Source organism: Boleophthalmus pectinirostris, unplaced genomic scaffold (assembly GCF_026225935.1).
Source record: "Boleophthalmus pectinirostris isolate CB_2022bp ecotype Guang Dong unplaced genomic scaffold, ASM2622593v1 HiC_scaffold_23, whole genome shotgun sequence".
NCBI lineage: Eukaryota > Metazoa > Chordata > Actinopteri > Gobiiformes > Gobiidae > Boleophthalmus > Boleophthalmus pectinirostris.
Window position 1 is genome coordinate 22,960,665 of NW_026571207.1, and position 19,142 is coordinate 22,979,806.

The 19,142-nt window shown below is 40.9% G+C and overlaps 2 protein-coding genes across 4 annotated transcripts; both read right to left on the reverse strand.

Annotated features, from left to right (window-relative positions):
- Positions 1-1,016: 1,016 nt before the first annotated feature.
- On the reverse strand, positions 1,017-13,451 carry cnot6a (CCR4-NOT transcription complex, subunit 6a). 3 transcript variants are annotated; one of them, XM_055158995.1, is made up of 13 exons: positions 13,338-13,421; positions 12,356-12,405; positions 12,158-12,279; positions 10,352-10,538; positions 10,189-10,274; positions 10,010-10,114; positions 9,601-9,669; positions 9,356-9,513; positions 6,528-6,682; positions 6,201-6,355; positions 5,882-6,115; positions 4,496-4,698; positions 1,017-3,641 (listed from the first exon to the last, which is right to left on the reverse strand). In XM_055158995.1, exons 2-13 carry the CDS (start codon positions 12,382-12,384, stop codon positions 3,426-3,428), a joined length of 1,719 nt encoding a protein of 572 aa, XP_055014970.1. In that variant the 5' UTR covers positions 12,385-12,405; positions 13,338-13,421; the 3' UTR covers positions 1,017-3,425. The 3 variants fall into 3 exon arrangements, with proteins under 3 accessions (XP_055014970.1, XP_020777618.1, XP_020777619.1); XM_020921959.2 differs by lacking the exon at positions 12,356-12,405 and having other exon boundaries at positions 13,338-13,451; XM_020921960.2 differs by lacking the exon at positions 12,356-12,405 and having other exon boundaries at positions 13,352-13,437.
- A 327-nt stretch (positions 13,452-13,778) lies between these two features.
- On the reverse strand, positions 13,779-18,949 carry simc1 (SUMO interacting motifs containing 1). The gene is made up of 10 exons (XM_020921981.2): positions 18,465-18,949; positions 16,416-17,534; positions 16,101-16,342; positions 15,962-16,031; positions 15,232-15,380; positions 15,045-15,119; positions 14,767-14,898; positions 14,486-14,642; positions 14,197-14,281; positions 13,779-14,114 (listed from the first exon to the last, which is right to left on the reverse strand). Exons 1-10 carry the CDS (start codon positions 18,606-18,608, stop codon positions 13,903-13,905), a joined length of 2,385 nt encoding a protein of 794 aa, XP_020777640.2. The 5' UTR covers positions 18,609-18,949; the 3' UTR covers positions 13,779-13,902.
- Between the last annotated feature and the right edge of the window lie 193 nt (positions 18,950-19,142).

The window sequence follows — 19,142 nt, forward strand, 5'->3', positions numbered from 1 at the left end:
AAGATGGATGTAACCAAAGTGTTAAAAGGTATTGGGGTGACAGCCAAACTAATCCAGAACATTAGAGTGAAGATGCAGAGATTAAAAGCAAGCACAATTTGAAAAGACAAAAGAGCTACATATTTCAGGTAAAATATTTAAAATCCATTGTGAGTGATTTTGAATGGTTAAGGGAATTATTGCCAAGTTTTTGGGAAAATGATGGAATGAGCCAAAGTTTAACAGAATGGGTTTGAAGGAGTGGATGAGAGTTAAGGAAAAGGACAGTGCTTTCCTTTCAGCCCTACAGTTGATGGAGACTATGGTTAGTATTGGATGGACATGTTGGTTGGTGAAATGCACTAGAAGCAGCTTTGGTGTGTACCGTGACAGAGCGATGCAGCCTGGGAAATTGTTGTACGCCTAATGAGCAAACTATGAAACAATGCAGGAGGGAAAAGTACAACACTAAACAAGTGACCACTCGCTGAAGCCTACGGGTGACATCACTGATTTTTGTCACAAACAATGAGAGGGTGGGGGAGGATGGGAGTCAACCTGAAATAATGTCAAAACAAATCTGTGACCACCAATAGTAGCTAGCTAGTGTAACAGAGAAACCACTGTGATGCACAAGAACTAGTGAGATGGACTAAGTACTGAAAACCATCACAGGACCAGTCAACACAACAGCACCAGTGATGTCTATTCACCTGCAGCCACTACAGACAGCGCTGCTGCCTACACTACCGACACCAGCTCCTCTGCCAGTGCCACATCCAAAAATAAAGCTGAAAGATACGACCAAAAAGACTGAGTATCCCTGTGCTTAAAGTGTCACCAACACCAAAGACCAGAGAAGATCCTCCTACGGCATTGCCGGGAACAACCATCTACACGTCATGATTTCTACAGAGCATTTGGTTTGTGATGGGACAACAGTTTATGGAAAATATTGAGTTCAAATAAAAACAAAGTAGCAAACATAACACCATCATAGATTTCATGATTTACACATCAACAAACACAATTCAATATCATTTTAGAAAGGAAACATGAGATACATCTTTTATTCACACTTTACAAAAAGCTAGCCTTTAAATCTACTACAATACTAATGCCATTCAGAAAAAAAAAATCTGGACACATTTCCATTGGAAAAAAAATGTTTAAAAACAACCAAGTGGGGCAAACAAATGGGTCAACTTTATGAGGGCTAAGTTTACTTCCTATTTACTTGCTTCCCTCTTGCTTTAAAATGTTTTGAGATTACATTAAGAGAGCCTTCAGAGGCAGGACAGGGGGGCTCAGCTGGGCCTAAGTGCTCAGTGTGTGGTCCATGTTCAAACATGGCTGCCTGAATAAGAGTTGAGGCTTGTCTCACGGCTTTGAGATGTGACGAATGTATCACAGCATCAGCTGAGTCTCCGCCCCTTTTCTCATGTGTCTAAAAGCAAAGTGGGACTTCCACCTTCAGTGGGACAAAGGTAGGTCCATCAATGGCACTATAACTGCAGTGATACGGAGCTGTACACAGGGGCAGAGGGTTCAAAACACAGCTTAAGTCTGATCATGGAGGTTAGTCTGAGGTCAGGAGGTTACAGGTGGGTGGGGCGGGGGCAGATGGAGCAGAGGGTCTGAACAGAAAGCTGTGCTGATACTAAACTGGTGTAACTCAAGACAGTGATTTGAGAACAGACGACCACTCATGTCCCAACAGGGGATGAGGAAGGGGCAAAGGGGAACGCATACCTGAATACTATAGAGCTGAATGAGAAGGAGGATTATACACATCATCATGACATTGTCATAGCTCATAAAAAAGGAACTTAACAAAAACAAAGGACATAAAATCTTCAAATGTGTCAACAGTATTTAAAAATAAAAGGAGAAAAGGTTGTTCAGGCGTTCTTCGAGTGTAAATAGTGCAAGACAACAACAACTGCTACAGTGAGGCACGATGTTGGTTTGTACAAGTGGGATTTGAGAACAGATGTGGGCTGCCTTTAGTCGGGTGTGTTCAAATGTGATGGCAGCAGCGCGGATCAATGACTTTGTTAATGGGCAACAAGCAACAGGCCAACTTCACTCAGTGTCTATTTACAATCGCAGCGATGTGCCGAAAACAAATGAGCAGAGAAGGGCCAAATCAAATACATTAATTACAGTTAATCTCAGGGGAGTGCAAAGTAGTGACAGTAAACGCCTCGAACAACCTTTTCTTACGTCTTTTGTACAAGCTGGTAATATCAATTCATCTCAACATTAACTGGATAAAAATTTAGCCATAGTTTACAATACAATCTTTTTTCAAATCTGATCATAATTTACTCTTAGTACAAAAAACGCCAGAAAACAGGTCTTTTGTGGTTCATATACAATCATGTAAAGACTGAGTCGAGATTCCTATTCTGTACAAACACTTGTGAAAAACCACTGTTTTTGTATATGGGGTTTATGGCTGGGGAAAGTCACTACTGGCCTTTGAGACAGTGCTACAAATCTGTCTACGAATTAGCTGTGTGTTAGCACGTGTGTGTTAGTGTGTGTGTATGTTCATGTGTGGGAGGACAGTGAGAGGAATGCTGGTTTTACTCCTGTGTCTCAGCCATTAGACGCTCTCTTAAAAGCATTCAAATAAAAGGAAAGATTAGTGGGAAAGGTGCCCCCCCAATCTCTCTCCCTTCAGCCTAGTTGCCCTGCCTAAAGGTGATGTGGGCCATGTAAGCTCCTAACACTAGACTAGCCTTGTGTTCACTACGAGTCGGGGCGAAACAGTCTGCAAACAGGACGGTAGCTGCACTATTTGTCTCACATCCTCTTAAAACTCCACACTACAAGGGACATTGGACAGTTGTAAATTCTTGTAGCACCAAAGGAGACCGAAGCACCACAGAATGACAGCAGGAAACATGGCCTCCCATGACTGGTCGAAGCTGCTCTAAAGCGCTCACATCAGAGACACACAACTCTGTGGCCATCTTAGGGCCCAGTGCTGATCAAAGAAGTCTGAAACTGTGTGCAGTCTTTGCTGGTTAGAGAGTAGCTCGCCTTTCAGTGCCAATAAAGCCTTGGTTTCTCTTGCACTAAACAACCTTTGTGTGTGACAAACTAAATGAGCTACCGTCTGCTTAGATTAAAAAGATAATGACAAAGAAGGTGGAGGATTTGATAAAAAAAAGGGGATTTGCAACACAAAATTTGATACAAACACTGACTGAATTGAGCAGTTAAAAATAAAAACAGGAGAAAGGATAAAGAAAAATATAGAATATCTATAACATTATACGAAATCCCTGTCGGCCAGACCTCACTGAACGTTTATTTTACAGGTTGTGTTTCGTCGTCCCTCCAGTGTGGTGGGGGAGAGCTGGTAGTGGGAGGGAGAAGATTAAAAACAGAGCGGCTGTGGTGGCGGCTCCCTCTGGTGGTGTGGCAGGGACTCACTACCTGCGCGCAGGCAGGTGCAGCCCATTGACCTGTGGGGGCGCATTGGGCAGGAGCAGCTCCAGTTGGGCGAAAAGGGAGAAGTGGTCAGAGGGGATGTGGGGGTGCGGGCACCCGGTCACATTGTTCTCAACCAGCCAGTGGGGGTCCAGGGGGCCCAGGATCCCCAGCACGTTCAGGTGAGGCTTGGAGTAGAAAATGTAGTCGATGACACCCTGACGACCAGAATAACAAATGGTAAATTGTCATATTTACATTTCCTACGTCCATCTGACTCTAACAAAGCTTAAAACCATCAACGAACCACCCATTCGCACGTATGCACGCACGCACGCACGCACGCCAGCGCACACACACACACACACACACACACACACACTCTCTCTCTAGCTGTTTTCAGTCCAGCCAGAATGGTGCCGGTTCCTGCACCAGCTACAGTGGGTAGAGGTAGAATAACCCACATTCATACCATTTAAGTGAACCCATGAAGTGTCATCGACAGAAGGTGTTTATTTGCCACCAAATTAAAAACAAGGCCATATGAAATAATCATGGGTCGCACTACCAGCGAGCACTTGTACTCATACAAATCATTATCTGGTCCAAGCTCTGCTACAACATCTGCGTGGAAAAGGCGGCAGTGATGCCAAATTCAAAAATGTAACCTTTATCAGGCAAACACGGATATAGCAAATATTTGCTATGCACTTCTTGATACCGTCACAATTATTTACATTCAAATTCCATTTTATAAAACCTACACTTTTTAAACCATGAATTAACTTTTCAAAAGTATGAACTTTTGTCAATCAAGATCCCATATATTATGTTAAGGAGAAACACTAGTCACTCGTGGTGCCAGTGTAGTTTTGGTTGGGCCATGAGGAGGTCTTGGGCTACAGTGACTCCATGTACATCTCACCATTGACCAAACCTGAGTCCTTTATGAACATGTCTGACATGGCTCACATGTCCTCTCTTTGGGAGCAGTAGGACAGATAGACGCTGCATTCACATGGGACCAAAAGCTAATGAGAGCACAGTAAACATGACTTCTTTCAGGACGTACCTTAAAGTCAAAGGTGTAGTTGGTGTAAGGCATCAGACCGTTCTCATAGGCGCTCTTTAGCTTGAAGCCGTGGGTGATCCTGCCGTTGGACGTGCTGTTCTTGCCATTGCAGTTAAATTTGGTCAAACTGTCGCTGTAACGCAGCTCCTTGAAGTCCTTGTGAGTGCAGTCCACTCCTCCAGAGCTCAGGTACTCCACCACACCTGAGCCCAAAGAAATACATTTAGTCATACTCTACACTCTTTTCCAAAGAAAATAGACAAGCAATGAAGCTTAAGAGATGTGATTGTTGTTACTTTTTTGTAAACCGAGATTAACTTGTAAGATTTATAGCAACTTTACTTTGTTGTCGTGAGTTCATCTCAGACCCTGAAGAATTCTCTGGTTTGTTTGAGAAATGGGTGTTTAGTCACATCAGCCTTCATTGTTTATTTAGCAGAGATGTCAGTCAGCACCATACTGAATCTATCAAAGTTGATTTTCACAGATTTTTGTTCATTATAAGCAATGAAGCTTAAAGTGGATGAATTGATATTTAGTGCAGCACTAACCATGCGGACAAATGTTTTTAATCATAACAATGTTTCAGTTATTACAACTCTTAGAGCAAATTAAGCTGAAAGTTGAGTTAAAATGCCAATTATTGATTTCATGCACAACTCAGTGATGAATTTTCATGTTTTAAAATGCTGCAGTTTTGAGGACTGCAGTACGCTGTACTAGAAACCAAACACCATAAATGACAGTAAAGGTAGTTCTGATATTTGAGTGGTTTATGGATAGTTCCTTTACATCTGTTTACATTAACAAGAAGATGGTCACAGGTGGAGGTTTTGTCACATATGGGGCAAAAATGGGCAGTGAAAAATAACTGCAACCAAAATACGTGTACATGAGAAAAGTTGGCTATGAAGGACTATTCATAAATATTTAATTAAAAAATTCCTTCAAAATATGAAGTTCAAATCAAATACTGATACACTTGTAATGCTGATTTAATTTTAATTAACATCCAAAAAAGGCCCTTTCCTAACACTCAATAACTCCAGCGCCTACATTAACTGTTCTCGTCGTGAGTGCTAGTGCAGCCTCTGGAGCTCAGTGACTGAATTTGAAAGTTGTGAGCATTCACATGAGACATGGCCTTTCCTTATACTGGTACATAAATTGAGAATGTTTCCCAGGTTCAGTCATAATGGTGGTAAATTACACCAGTACTGTACCAGCGAAGACTACACACTCCACATCGAAGTAAGCAGATTGCCTTTAGTTGGATACTCAAAACTGAAGCGGTTGCTGAGTTAACCACCAGGCATTAAAGCTTGGTACTGAAAGAGCCTTTGGCACCCTGAGGTGTCTGAGCAGTGCCCTAACCCCAGCACTTACCAGAGTCTGGGAGGGAGTTGAGGTCAGCGCACAGCACCAGGGGAATGGCATTGGTTTCTCCAGAGACGGACGATAACTTGAGACTGCGTGTGGCCTTGTCCACAATGTTCTTCACCTCTGACAGGAACATCATGGTCTGGACCAGTTTGACGTCCGAGAACTCGGGGTCCCAGTGCATGTGAGCATTGGCCACCAGGAGCAGCTGCTTCTCCATGCCATGGAGGGATTTTCCGGCTTAAAATAAAAGATATCTTTAGTTGCATATTGCCACAAAACATTGTGACAAGCAATACACACATACACATGCAAATGAACTTACAGGAGACCTCCATCATCTCTTTGTGTACTTCGAGCAGCACAGCCACCCCGATATTATCCTTCGTCATGACTCTGTTGAGCATAGCCTCAGAGCCCTCGGAGTTTGCCATGGCCAGCTGGTTAAACTCCACCGTGTGTTTCTGCACTGCACTGAACCTGGGCAAACAAACAGTCACCACACTTTGTTACATCCATCAAGAAAAAAATACAGGTAAGACATGGTTTATGGTGTGTACGTGAAATTATGTCAGCTGTGTGAATACAGACTCCTTTCACTCACTTTTTCTCCCTTTATCTGTGAAGAGTTGGGAATAAAATGTCAACATACTTTTCCGTCTTGTAGAAAATGGCGCAGCCGTCCACATGTTTCCGGTCTGACTCTGACATCGTCCTGGCTCGAGACTTTGGACTGAAGAACCCATCATAGCCCTGCTCCTTCAGCTCCGGCAAAAAGAAGTTGTAGTACTGCTCGGTCTCTACTTCCTGTAATGTGGTCAGTCAAATCACTTAAAACACTGCTAGGTAATCTTTTCAATACCTATCTCTCTCTTGATAGATATATCTATCTATCCATCCATCCCTCTATCTCCTTGGAGATTTTTATCATAGTTTTAAGTTATAAGTTTTATTTATTTCTTTATATACACACCCACACACACATAATATATATAATATATAATAGAAAAAAAAAAGAAATTTCATAGATAGCATATTTACTGTGTGAACTTCAGTGAACCAGAAGTAGTTCCCTCTGCTGGAGTTTTTTTGTATGTAAACATTTGGACTTTCTGTTTTTTTGCTTAAAAAGTCCTATATTACCATATTTTCCGGGCTATCAGACACGCTCTTAAGCCTCTAACCCCATCAAAAAACAACCGTGCGCCCCGCAATCCAGAGCGCCCTAAACACGAATCCACTCGGGTGTCCCAGCATGACTTCAGTAAACTACAAAGCCGCACCACCTGCAGCTCACACAAACACGCATGGAGCAGACCGTGACCGTGCAGCAAAACACACCCTCAGCCACACTCATCACTCCACGCGGACGAGGAACGAACCGATAAAGCGAGTCCACTGTGCCACTCTGAGCCACAACTGAACAACTGAGTCACTGCGAATAGGCCAACAATCCAGCGGACCCAGACAGCACCCTCCCTATGCACCACAATTGAACAAAGCCGAGAGTCACTGTGAAGGCGCCAAACAAAGTCCAACTGACCCATCGAACTGTTGTGTTTCGTTTAAAGTCCAGTGCGGTTTGTTTGTGAAAAAAGTTAGAAAATAGACCATTTAATGACAGTGCGTCTTATAATCCAGAGCACCTAATAGCCCGTAAAATACGGTACACACAATTCACTCTTGAGCTTTACACCATGTTTAGAATGTAGTTACCTCGTCAAAATCATACCAGAGGTGGTGCCAGGTTGCCGCAGTAACAAACACCTGGAAACAAACCTGGACAGGACCAGGCTAACTGTCACGATTATTACCTGGTCCCTGAAGGGTTGACCAGGTTTTGTATTCACCCTGTGTGTCTGTCCACCTCCGATAATTCTGCCATCTATGGACCAATTGTCACCAAATCTGGTACGTTTGTCAAGCCCCCGTGCCTGATGTTGCAAAGAAAGTTTGACGACCATTCAAGGTCATTTGAGGTCATACAGGTCAACTGAAAGGTTACACCATTCTAAAGGAGAGGCAATTTCCTCATAAGCTGGCTGGTGAGGAACTGCCCCAAAAATGCCTCATGGGGGACCACGTTTCCACCTCTGATTGCGCTTGAATTAGTTCTGTCTCCAAGAACCTCTAAAGAAAGTCAAAAGTTTCAGCAAAGGCAGTCACGCACAGGTGTGTTTGATACAGTTTAAAAAGTGACTTGCGTGTCGCTTCAGACTTCTACAGTCCATAAGCTCCTTCGCGTGTGTGCGTGGACGCTGCACTCATCATAAAAGGCACAAGCCATGTAAAGCCTATGGCCATTATTTCATTAAAATTAACTTGCACATGGCTGTTGTGAGGGGCAGTGCAGCTTTTACACACAGACAGGCTCTGGTTTGGACTCTGAGGATGAACTGGTTTTCAGTGGATTCTGTCCTTTATGTCGTCCGTTGGAGCAGATTTTATCGTTTTTTGTTATGGTACATGTGAAGATGTGTCCGTTACAGCTTTACTTTTACTAGCAGCGAAGCTTAAGCTCTGCACATACTACCATGCAAGGGGTCAGGTAACTTCATTCCCCAGGAGTATGAACCAGGCTCTGCACTCTGCAGTCAGCCTCCTCTCTGTCCATGGAGCGACCGGGAGAGGAGGGGGGAGTGGTGTTTTTCCTCTTGCTGCTCAGATCAGAATAACCGGAAAACTTCCATGGCCTAAATCATACTCTGTGGGTGCTCGCTGTGGTTCCTCTCTCGTTCAGTCACATCATAAAAAACATCAAATTTTTGGCCCATTTTCCGTGATGTAGTTGCTCCATTGACCTGGCCTTTCCAGAGTCACCGCGAGTGTGCACAAAGTGCAGCATAAACTCCAGGCCTGAACTAGCTTTGGTTTGACCCAGATTCAGCTCAGGATTTCAGGATAAACCTGGATTTCCACTTTGATGGAATGCCCACCTGGAGTAGTCTTCTGTTTCATTCAAACATGAGTAATCCTTTATTATTAGTCTGTCTATATTTCCACAGCTCAGAATGCTCTGTTCCACCTTGTGATGTCATGTAGTAGTAGTTTTTAAGTAAATAGGAACCTTTTTCTTTAGTTCAGTAGATCTTGGTAATCCCAGGTGTGAAAGTATCCAAATTATTCTAACCCTAACCCTAAGCCAAACCCTAATGAAGGTGTATGGAGTTTAAAAACACAGTGGAGCACCTCCTGTATTACCACATGACATCACAAGGTGGAACAGAAGTGTTCCATTTGTGAGAAAAACTCATTTGTGTGTAAAACATGTGTGAATGAAACAAAGCACAACTCCAGGTATGTTTCTGATGAGGAAACAACATTATAACATAGATCAGAAAATAGCATAATAAGCAGAATCATTTGATTTTAATTCTGTGACATATAAAAAGGATAAAATGCTCAAACATTGCTTCAAAAAACCTAATAATACATCTGATCTTTAATCATTAATATTGAGTAAATGTTTGTGGACCTCACCTGCAAACTGATGATATCTGAATTGCAGCTGAGGATCTCCTGCATGATGGACTTCTTTCTGTATTCCCAGTTTAGAGCCCAAGACGGACAGTAGCCATATAGTTGACGGGTGGCGTACTTGTCACATAGCACATTGTAGCACATCACTGAAAACAGAGCTACAGAAAAGGATACATGGCCATGTTTAGGGTTATCTACAAATAACACATTATAACATTTCCCATCAACATTCTGCTCAAAATTACCTGACGCTCGCGTCCGGTCAGGCTCCTGCAGTGAAATCCACGACCGAGCTGGGGGCTGCTCTGTTGGTACTGAAGAGACAGAATCATCTATTACAATTCAATACATTCTGGCTTTATGTGTGTTGTGTTATTTATTTTGGCTTGGAAAATAACAGTTATAGCTAACAAGGATGCTCTGATGTGTAAAATTTATTTAGTTATTGCTTGTAAAATTTGCATTTTTCCCATTGATTTTGTTTATATTACATAGGCATTAACCGTATTTATGTGACTAGATTCTCCCTTCTCCCTTCCTATTCATATTTTGGTCATTTGATATTTTTCCCCAAAAATATCTAACTTGAATTGATATCACCCATGCGTTGAGATTATTCAATGATTAGCTTGGAGCACTGGGCAGAGAACTCACTGCGCTTTATCGCTCCTGCCAGATTGTCTAACAAGTAGTTGAGCAGTCTCCGTGTGCCGTCAGGCTCCTGATAGAGGCTCATAATTTCTTGTGCAAGTGGGTTTCCTTTCAAAAGAAACAAGATATGTGAGTTTCAAACAGAAAGGAAAAAAAAATATCAAATGTTTCAGGAGAATCACCTTTCAACCCCAGTGTTTGTAACTGAAATAGTTTTCCCAATTCAAATGGTAGAACCCGCAACTGGTTGTTATTTAAAAGCAGTTCCCTGTCAAAAACAGATATAATCAGAATAATGCAAATACAAACTGATAATAAAAATACAAGCAAAGGTCTAGATGCTACCTGAGAGACACCATGTTGCCGAGCTCAGCCGGCAGGCTCCTGATCTTATTGGATGAGAGATCCAGGTACACCAGGTTGTGTAGTTTGGCAATGTCTGGCGGGATGCGTGACAAGGAGTTGTCACTGAGGTGCAGGGCAGTGAGATGGGTAAGAGACCACAGAGCTGTGCTGAGACTCCTCACTCGACCTGCAGAGAGGAAACAGGGACAGAGTTATGATAGAGGGTGGGATAAAACTGCATGTTTTTCCGCCAGGACTTCCTAAGCAACTACTGGTGTCTCATTGCATTTAATTAATATGAAAAAACAAAATTTGAAAATTGCTACAACTACAAGTCATCACTATATGGGCTAAATCTTTTCTCAGGTAGATGAAAGTGGACAACCTGGAGGTAAACCTATGACACAGGAAACCCACACCTACTCATTGCACCCAGAACCTTCTCACTGTCAAGAGAGGCACTCACCTCCCAATGTTGCTTTATTATGCTTAGAACACACTGCATATGTATTTTGCTTTACACAAGCATACGAGGGACATTTTGGATGCCTATTTTGAATGCATCAAAAGTGAATAGGGAGGACTAGATGTACGTATAGAGCAGCACATCATATCCATGTAGATTTCAAAACCTATTTTTGACATTCTACCTGAGCCCAGAGCGCGGATCCCCATCAAAATAGAAAGCATGCATGTGTGCATTTACCATACAATGTATTGCTGGGGCAGTTCCGCAACGTTTAAAGGAGACCAGGATCAGAAAGATTTAATTTCTGCTTTGAAATGTACAGTTGAAATTGCGTAGTTAGCCTGCAGATGGATACAAACCTATTCTGCTAGTTATTTTCACTGTAGACCTGTGACAAGTGGCTAAACGCTCCTCTTTGATTGGCTTTCCCATTAACAAACACAGAGTCAGTGCCACCTGCAGATGTCCTGCTTGAGCCACCGGGGTCGCCGTCCTCACAGGGGCTGTGATTTCATGAGGTTATGCACATAAACACTGTAGGGTGCAGTGTGTGTGAGGTACAACGAATATTTGAACAGTCAAATGAGATCATAAAAAAGGTTTGTCAAGTAGCAGCTTATCCCAGGGCGTGCACTTGCACTCCTCACATTTAAGTGGGCAAACCACACAAAATTTACTTTTTGCAGCTTTTAAACATGTCCCAAGGTTGTTCCCTCACCAAAAACATACCTGACATTTAATTTTGTTTCAGTCAATCAATCATCATCAGACTCATTGTGAGCATTTCTAAACTCAAATTTCAATAACTACTATTGCTAAATGGCTGCTAAAAGTCTTTTTTCATGGTTAATGTTTACTGTTATCAGCAGAGGGAGCTTGAAATAAGTCTAATGACAGGAAAAGGGTCAAAATAATGCAGACATATACTTTTTGGTAATATTGCCCACTGGTGATAGATCAGTTTAGTGTCACGTGTTGGAATATTCTGATCTAATCAGTAACATGTTTTTGTATCTGTCCAAATCAAATAAATAAAGTAAACATTGGCTTTTTTGTGGATTTCAGGCTTAGGATATCACCCGGATTTAAACGATTTTGTGAGATCTTTCCCCATACAAAATAGTTATAACATTTTGATTTAAGTTTTTGTCAAATTCTTCAAATCAGGAAGGAAGCTTGAAACCCATGAATAGTCGTTCTCTATATAAATGCCCAAAATAGCCAGTGCCTGAAAAGATTGCCCTTTGATTTTACAGTGTTCAAAATGTGCATGCTCACATTTTGTCAAAATCATGTGACAGAGAGTTGAAAAACAAAAGACAAAACACAACTCTCACCACTAATTTCCAGCTCAGCCCAGTACGACTTCTTCCCATTGGCTGCCTCCTCGCTGGACATAATTGTGTACATCCGCCTCGGATCCGGCGGGTCATATTTTTCCTTGGGCATTCCTATAACACTAAAGAAACATCAGTCAGTCAAACATGTGTTTCATAGAATTTAATACATTCAAAACATAATATAATTCTATTCACCCTCGCCTTGTCTGTTCAATGTTTTCCATCACATTGTCCCACTATTGGTTCTATAATTAGGATAGAAATTTGATTGGGCTGTTACTGGTACACTATTACCCACACCTTATAATAATATTCACACTGGCATTAAGAACGTTACATTTCAACTATACAGGAAATGTGGAAACTATTTAGGATGCTTGATCTTCGCATGAACCTGCTTTAAAATAAACGAAAGGCGTTGCTAATTGGTGCAATGCCTTGTTAAATGAGAGAGATTACACTTTACATAACAGTAGTTAACCAAATGCCTAAAGTAACAACAAGGTTACATGGCTGCAATGCTACTCCAAACTTCAAATGACAGTAAATGTTTTAAAGAAAGCACACAATAAATATCAATGAGTGTTGCTTCCAGTGTCACGATAATGTTAGCAACAACACATGAAATTGGGCTAGCTGATTAGCCTAGCTTAACCTAAATAGCCAGGTTAGCCATCAAAGTAACGCTGCACATAAACATTGCACAAGTCTATTTAATTTCGACAGACGTACAGTGTACACATCAAGGGCATTGGGGTTTTAATGCAAGTAAAATGAAATGCAAGCAATTTCTTGAGTGGAACTGGGATTTTGTACATTTGTTGTTTACATAATAGCGGAACACTAGCATGCGCATTAACACTAGCTAGGCCACAAAGTATCAACTCATTTAGCCCATAATCGTTATTTAAAACCAGGTTAAAACAATAACATTTACGTTAACACAGAAGACAAATGCACACGAAGCTTCACAAATCGTTTGGTACCAACAGGGAGCAATTAGCCTAGCTTCTGTTAGCACGTTAGCTGAAAGATCCGAATAATTCTGAGCTACGTTATATTTTCTGTTCAGCTGTGCTTGATTGCGAGATATGTACAGTTCATATAAAATACGTTAGACGTGCGTTAGATTAAGAGGGAAAATGTTCATAAATTTGGAGAAGGATTTCAGTTTTACCTTCAAGAGCATACCAAATAGCGAGGACGACTGCGTGTTCTCTTTTGTTTTCTAGCTACTTCTCCCCCGTTTCCGCTGCTGTATCATGGCGACTGTCAGGGCTTTTTTCCTCTCTGCCGATAACTGCGCTTCTTCCTATTGGCCACAGTGTAGACGGGCCAACCAGCTGTTGAGCCAGGCCAAATAGACCATTTAGTAAAAATACGTATTTCTATACCACAAGACATAAAAACAAAATGTGACGGTACAAATATGGTACCACACAAACATCACATCCATATTTGTTTTATTTTTTAACTCATGCATCGAATGTTATGACAAGTAATAAAATGAATGGGTTATGTTGTTTTGTACTTTTCTGTTACGTTTATTAATTTGAAAAATAGTTACACCAGTATAGAATATAGTGTATGTAGTCAAATAAAGACACCAAAGCCTTAATTGTTTTTGTGCAACAATGTATTTTTGAATTAGAAACACAAAATTTTAAAAATATAATAAATATGAATTCAAGGCAACGACTATCAAACAGCTTAAAAGTTTTTTTGAACAGTTTAACACTAATTTAACACTGACAGGCATCCATTAAATGATCCTGTAAATAGGAGAGTGACTCCTCAACATGTGGAGGTAGCGCTTCACCGACGTCATCCTGAGATCTGGACAGGAAGGCCTCAACTGCTTCACACACAGCAGATTTGGACAACATGTCTTCAGGCTTGTACATCCTTGTGCCAACACTGTCTCTTTGTTCTATTTTAGAGCCAATGAGATATCCTAAATAGTAAACAAAAAAGACAGTTTAATATTTTTTTTAAAAGAGAAAAGTATGCTATTGTGATTTAGAAGGCAGGCTAACCTTTCATTGCACTGCTGTAGCTGATCAACAACATCCAGAGATAATGAATCAGTTCTTCCCATCTCCGCCATTTTTCAGTGCCATCCTAAGAAAACATATGTAAACAATAGTTCAGATACAACATAAAATCTTTTTTTCAGCTGGTCCCTTTTTTTTATCAGTTTGCTCAGGTGCCATGGGGTATACAGGATACTATTCAGTATTTTGGAAGATTTTAATGCTGAGTGTCTATGTCACTGCTGTTATATAGTCAGCAAGGAATGGCAAAAAATATAGGTGCAATATTTACAACAGTGTCAAGAGACAGGGTGCAGTTCTTCAGGAAGTGGAGCAGGAGACTGAGCGATATGGGCACAGAGGTTTTGACTGGGCAGGAATAGTCCAGCAGATGTTCCAACAGCTTACACCTAAGCCTCTCGCTCTGCAGGCTCTCCAGAAGCAGCATTCTGAAGGCCAAGAACAGATAATGCCATTAGAAAACAAAAAACAAAAAATAAATAAAAAGTACTTTCATTAGAAAAGATAAATATTTGTTATTATTGCATTAGTGCAGAGTATATAGTTTATTACCTTTGTGGTCGCTGTGGTACATTGCTGATGAGCATGTGGAAAAGCTCCTGAGAAAGCTTGGCAGAGCATATAGCTGGAGAGTAGTCCACCTCTAGAGCCAAAGACAGCATCTTCTGGAAGAGGACCACCATTCTGCAAAGAGAGAAAAGATGTCAATAATAATGTAGTTTTTGGATTAGTATTATTTATGTCTATTTTATGCAGTGTAACATGGCAGTATTGCTGATGAATTGTAAGCATATGTAAATTAAACTAAAAACATGACATTTCTTTCTTACCTGGTATGTTCACCTTTCATATCCTTAACATCTGTTGATTTCATAATGGCAGAAAACAGCCACTTACAGACGTCCCTAAAACATCACAGATCTGTATCACACACACGCACTTCACACACACACACACACACTCAAAAGCAACAGAGATAAAAGACAAATTGTGATCCCTAAAAAATAAAATGCTTACTTTATATGAGGAAACTGCTGATCAACTGACAACATGGATTTAGCAATGGACTGATAAAGTGCAGAAGTAGATTGCTTAGTCTTGAAGTCATCCTCTAAGGTAAGCACCACATAATCTAAGAACATGCGTACACTTTCAGGGCAGAGTTCCTTTGACCAGGAGGAAAAGTGGAAAAAACACATTACACATTACAAATACAAAAAAGTGACCATTCAGAGGATTTAAAGTGCATGTGACAGATAAGACTACTCATTTCACAAAAAGAGACAGCTAACATTATTATATTGAAGATTATGTATAAAAATTACACCTGGTTTTCTGTAGTTTGACAATTTTGGTAAAATTTTACATAGAAAAGGTTTCAGAGGTAGTCACTCTGACAGTTTGTTGGATTTACTGATTTTAATGAAACGTGTCGAGATAACCTTTGCCACATTGGACCATTCCAGAACAAATGAGGGATTACATCTTCTGGTTTATAATTTACTTCTTGGTTGGACATGGGTGTGACAGATGTGGCACAAGCAGGGGTAAATTTTTCTCAACTCAACTGAAGAAAAAACTATGACAAACATTTACCACTATCCCACTGTACAAACAAATGATTACAAAAACATTAAAGCCAGTCAAATGCACTTTAAAGATAGAATAAATCAAACAAAGGCTGAAAATGTTGCTTTGTTTAGTAGCATGCTACCACAATAGTAAGCACAGGGTCAGCCTAAAGTACCTTCTTTTCCATGGTACTGCTTAACATTTCCCAGTCCCATGAAACAGACCATTTATCAGCAATGTGGTGCCTATAAAACAAAGAGGATGTAACAAAATCCAACATAAAACTGATAAATATTCAGCTCTCGTGGTCTAACCTTTGTGTTTTCATCAGAAGACTGAAAGCTTGCACACAATGGTGATGTGGAGACTGTGGGTTGAGCAGGATCTCCAACAGGTGAAGGGTGATATCTTTGGGTGGATAGTAGCCAGGCTGGAGCAGGTCTGACAGAAGCTGCAAAGTTCCTTCTGTATAACCTTCTTGCATGGTACTATAAACCAGGCTGAGGCTCAAGGGACCAAGCATCTCTGGATTTTTTGTCCTTCCCTCTTCATCAGTCTTTAAAATATAAATGTATTATTGTTATGTAGTAAAAAGGTATAGAGAAATATTACAAAAAATAAATTCTTACCAGAACATCAATTCCACCATGCACTAATCTACTGAAAGCAGCAGGACATACATAATACTTATCATCTTGTGTAGAGTCCATGTCCAGTCCAAGCTCAAAGGCTGCCCATTCATCCTCTCTCTTTTCCTCCCAATCAAATGATACTGGGCTACTGACTCCAAAATTTTCTTCATATTTGAAAGATTTGTTGTCTGAATATATTGTTCCAGATGGGGCAGATTCGGGGGAAGGACTAAAACTATGAGACAGTTTGTCTAACATGATCTCATCATGTAGTGGTTTAAGTTGTGCTGTCATATTTGAGCACTCAGATTTAGAAAGGGAGTGGGCATCATCAGATGGATTGATAGTAGAGGCAGTAGAGGCAGGAGTACAGTTTCTGGATTTACTAAATGCTGGTTGAACAGTTAGAGTTCCAATAGGGAGGGAAGGGCTGTAGGCAAAGAGCTCATTTGTTAATATATTTTGTCCTTTGCTGGATGCAGAAGCACATGCTGGAGAGGGAATAGATGAAAGTTCATCAGTGTTTTGTGCTGATGTTGGCTGAGAAATTACATTCTCTTGGTGGAAATGGTCAGCTGGGATGCACTGAGCCAGAGAAGACGTTTGGTGAGATCCAGTGACTGGTCCTGCACAGGAATTGCTCTGTGGAGTCTCCATGGTGGCCTGAAGGTTGTGAGATGTTATTGTATTTGATTTTTCAGTACCTTCAATTAGAACATTCCCGTCACATTGTTTAAAATGCAATGACATTGTCTCACCAGTTTTAATGACACAGACTGTTTCTGACATTAAACGTTTAAGATTATTTTCAAGAATAGAGTGCCTCTTTAACACTACGGATGTTGTCAAATGACAAGATGGCTTTATCATGTGCTGCGTTTTAAAAGGTCTCCTTTCCTCACAAACCTGGGTTGATTCTTCACCAATTCTTGAGTCTCCTGGACAATCTGTTTCAACAACCTGACATTCATCTGATGATAAATTAACTACATCCTCCTGGTCCTCACATCTGTTATATTCAGTCAAATCCACCACTGCAGGAGGTGAAGAAACAAGTCTTGAAAGTATATTTAGTTCAGCAGGAGCCCTTTTCACATTTGTGACATCAAGATTACTCTGCAAAAAACACAAAAGAAAAAAGACACATAACTATGTTTGCCATAAATATGATACACTAGCACGATTATAATTGTCATTGCAGGTGTCAGTTATTTATTTTTTTCTTTTTGAAGGTGCCCTTTGTTTGTATTCGTAATTGAAAGATAATGTGTGGATGTTTTGAATTTCCTGTTGCCACAGGAGTTTTCTTTTGTCATCAACTGAAAATCCATGGACAATAACAGCATGTTGTTAATATTTGATTTTTATTTAACCAGGATAGTCCCACTGAGATTAAGACTATGTTTTTCAGAAGAGTACATGTTTTTAGTGGTAGGAGGAACTCAAGCACCCAGAAGAAACCTACACAGGCATGGGGAGAATATGCAAACTCCACACAGTTGTGGAGTAGTGGAATAGCAGGCGGCAGTAGCTCAGTTGGTAGAGCGTTTGTACACTGATCTGAAGGTTGTTTGTTCGAATCCCGCGCCCGCATAAACATCATGGATTGAGTGGTCAGATCCACTGAACACTGAACCAGTTAGTTTGATTCCAGCTCCCACAGATGAATTCTGTCATTGTGTACGAATGGGTGAGTAGTTCCTTGTTGTATAGGTGGAAAAGCACTACAGAAAAATTTGATGCCCCAGAATCAAATCCAGGACCTGCTGTGAGGTGAGAGTGCTAACTGCTCTGCCACCACTCTAGATAAATTATGACATAAAGTGCAAATAATAAAATAATAAAGAGCCATAAGGAAACGTTTCAGCCAAAGATTAATCCTGGGTTCGATAGGGTTAACTAGGGTTCACCTGATCTAACACCAAACAACCAATTATTAGGTCTAATACAAAAATATTACACATTCTTACCTTGAAAATGTTACTGGCATTATTGCTGAGAACTAGCTGCATTAAAAGTTGTAAATGTTTTGTTTTGAAAACATACCAGTGGCGTCTTGACGTCGAGGGCATCGACCTGGACCCGCACTGTGGACAGGGGCAACATCTTGTTCTTGTTAGAGTAGCAGCCCACGATCTCCACTTCAGAGTCACTGTCGGAGTCCGAGCTCAGAGCAATCACTACAGCCATGTCTTCTGAAGGATTTGATAAGCTTTGGCTCTTAGAAAAACAAACAACGGCGTCAACAGTCAAAGAAAACAGTCCGACAACAGCCTTGAAACATAAAATCTTGAATGTGCTAGTGCCCCGGGGCTGTGACAATCCTCTATATTGTCCATTTTCTATTACAGTGTTGTAAACTAACGTAACGTTAAATCGCGTGAGTTGTACTCATTCAGGAGATCTTCATAGTATTCCGCTAACAAACATAATAAGTTAAAAGGTACTATTTACTAGGCAACATATCCGCATTTACGAGAACTTTGAGGGCCTTGTCGCCCCACTTCCTTGTCATCTTTAGCAGACCACAAAGGGCAAGGCTTTCATTGGTTAACACGTGGATAGCACACTGGTGACGCAGGACGTGGGCCGGAGCCGAAATGTCCCGCTGTGTTTTGTCGCCATCCAGTGGTCGCGGATGGAAGACCATCTGCCAAAACTAACGAGTCAAGTCAAGTCATTTTATTTATATAGCACTGTAGTGACTGTCAAATAAAAGTAACA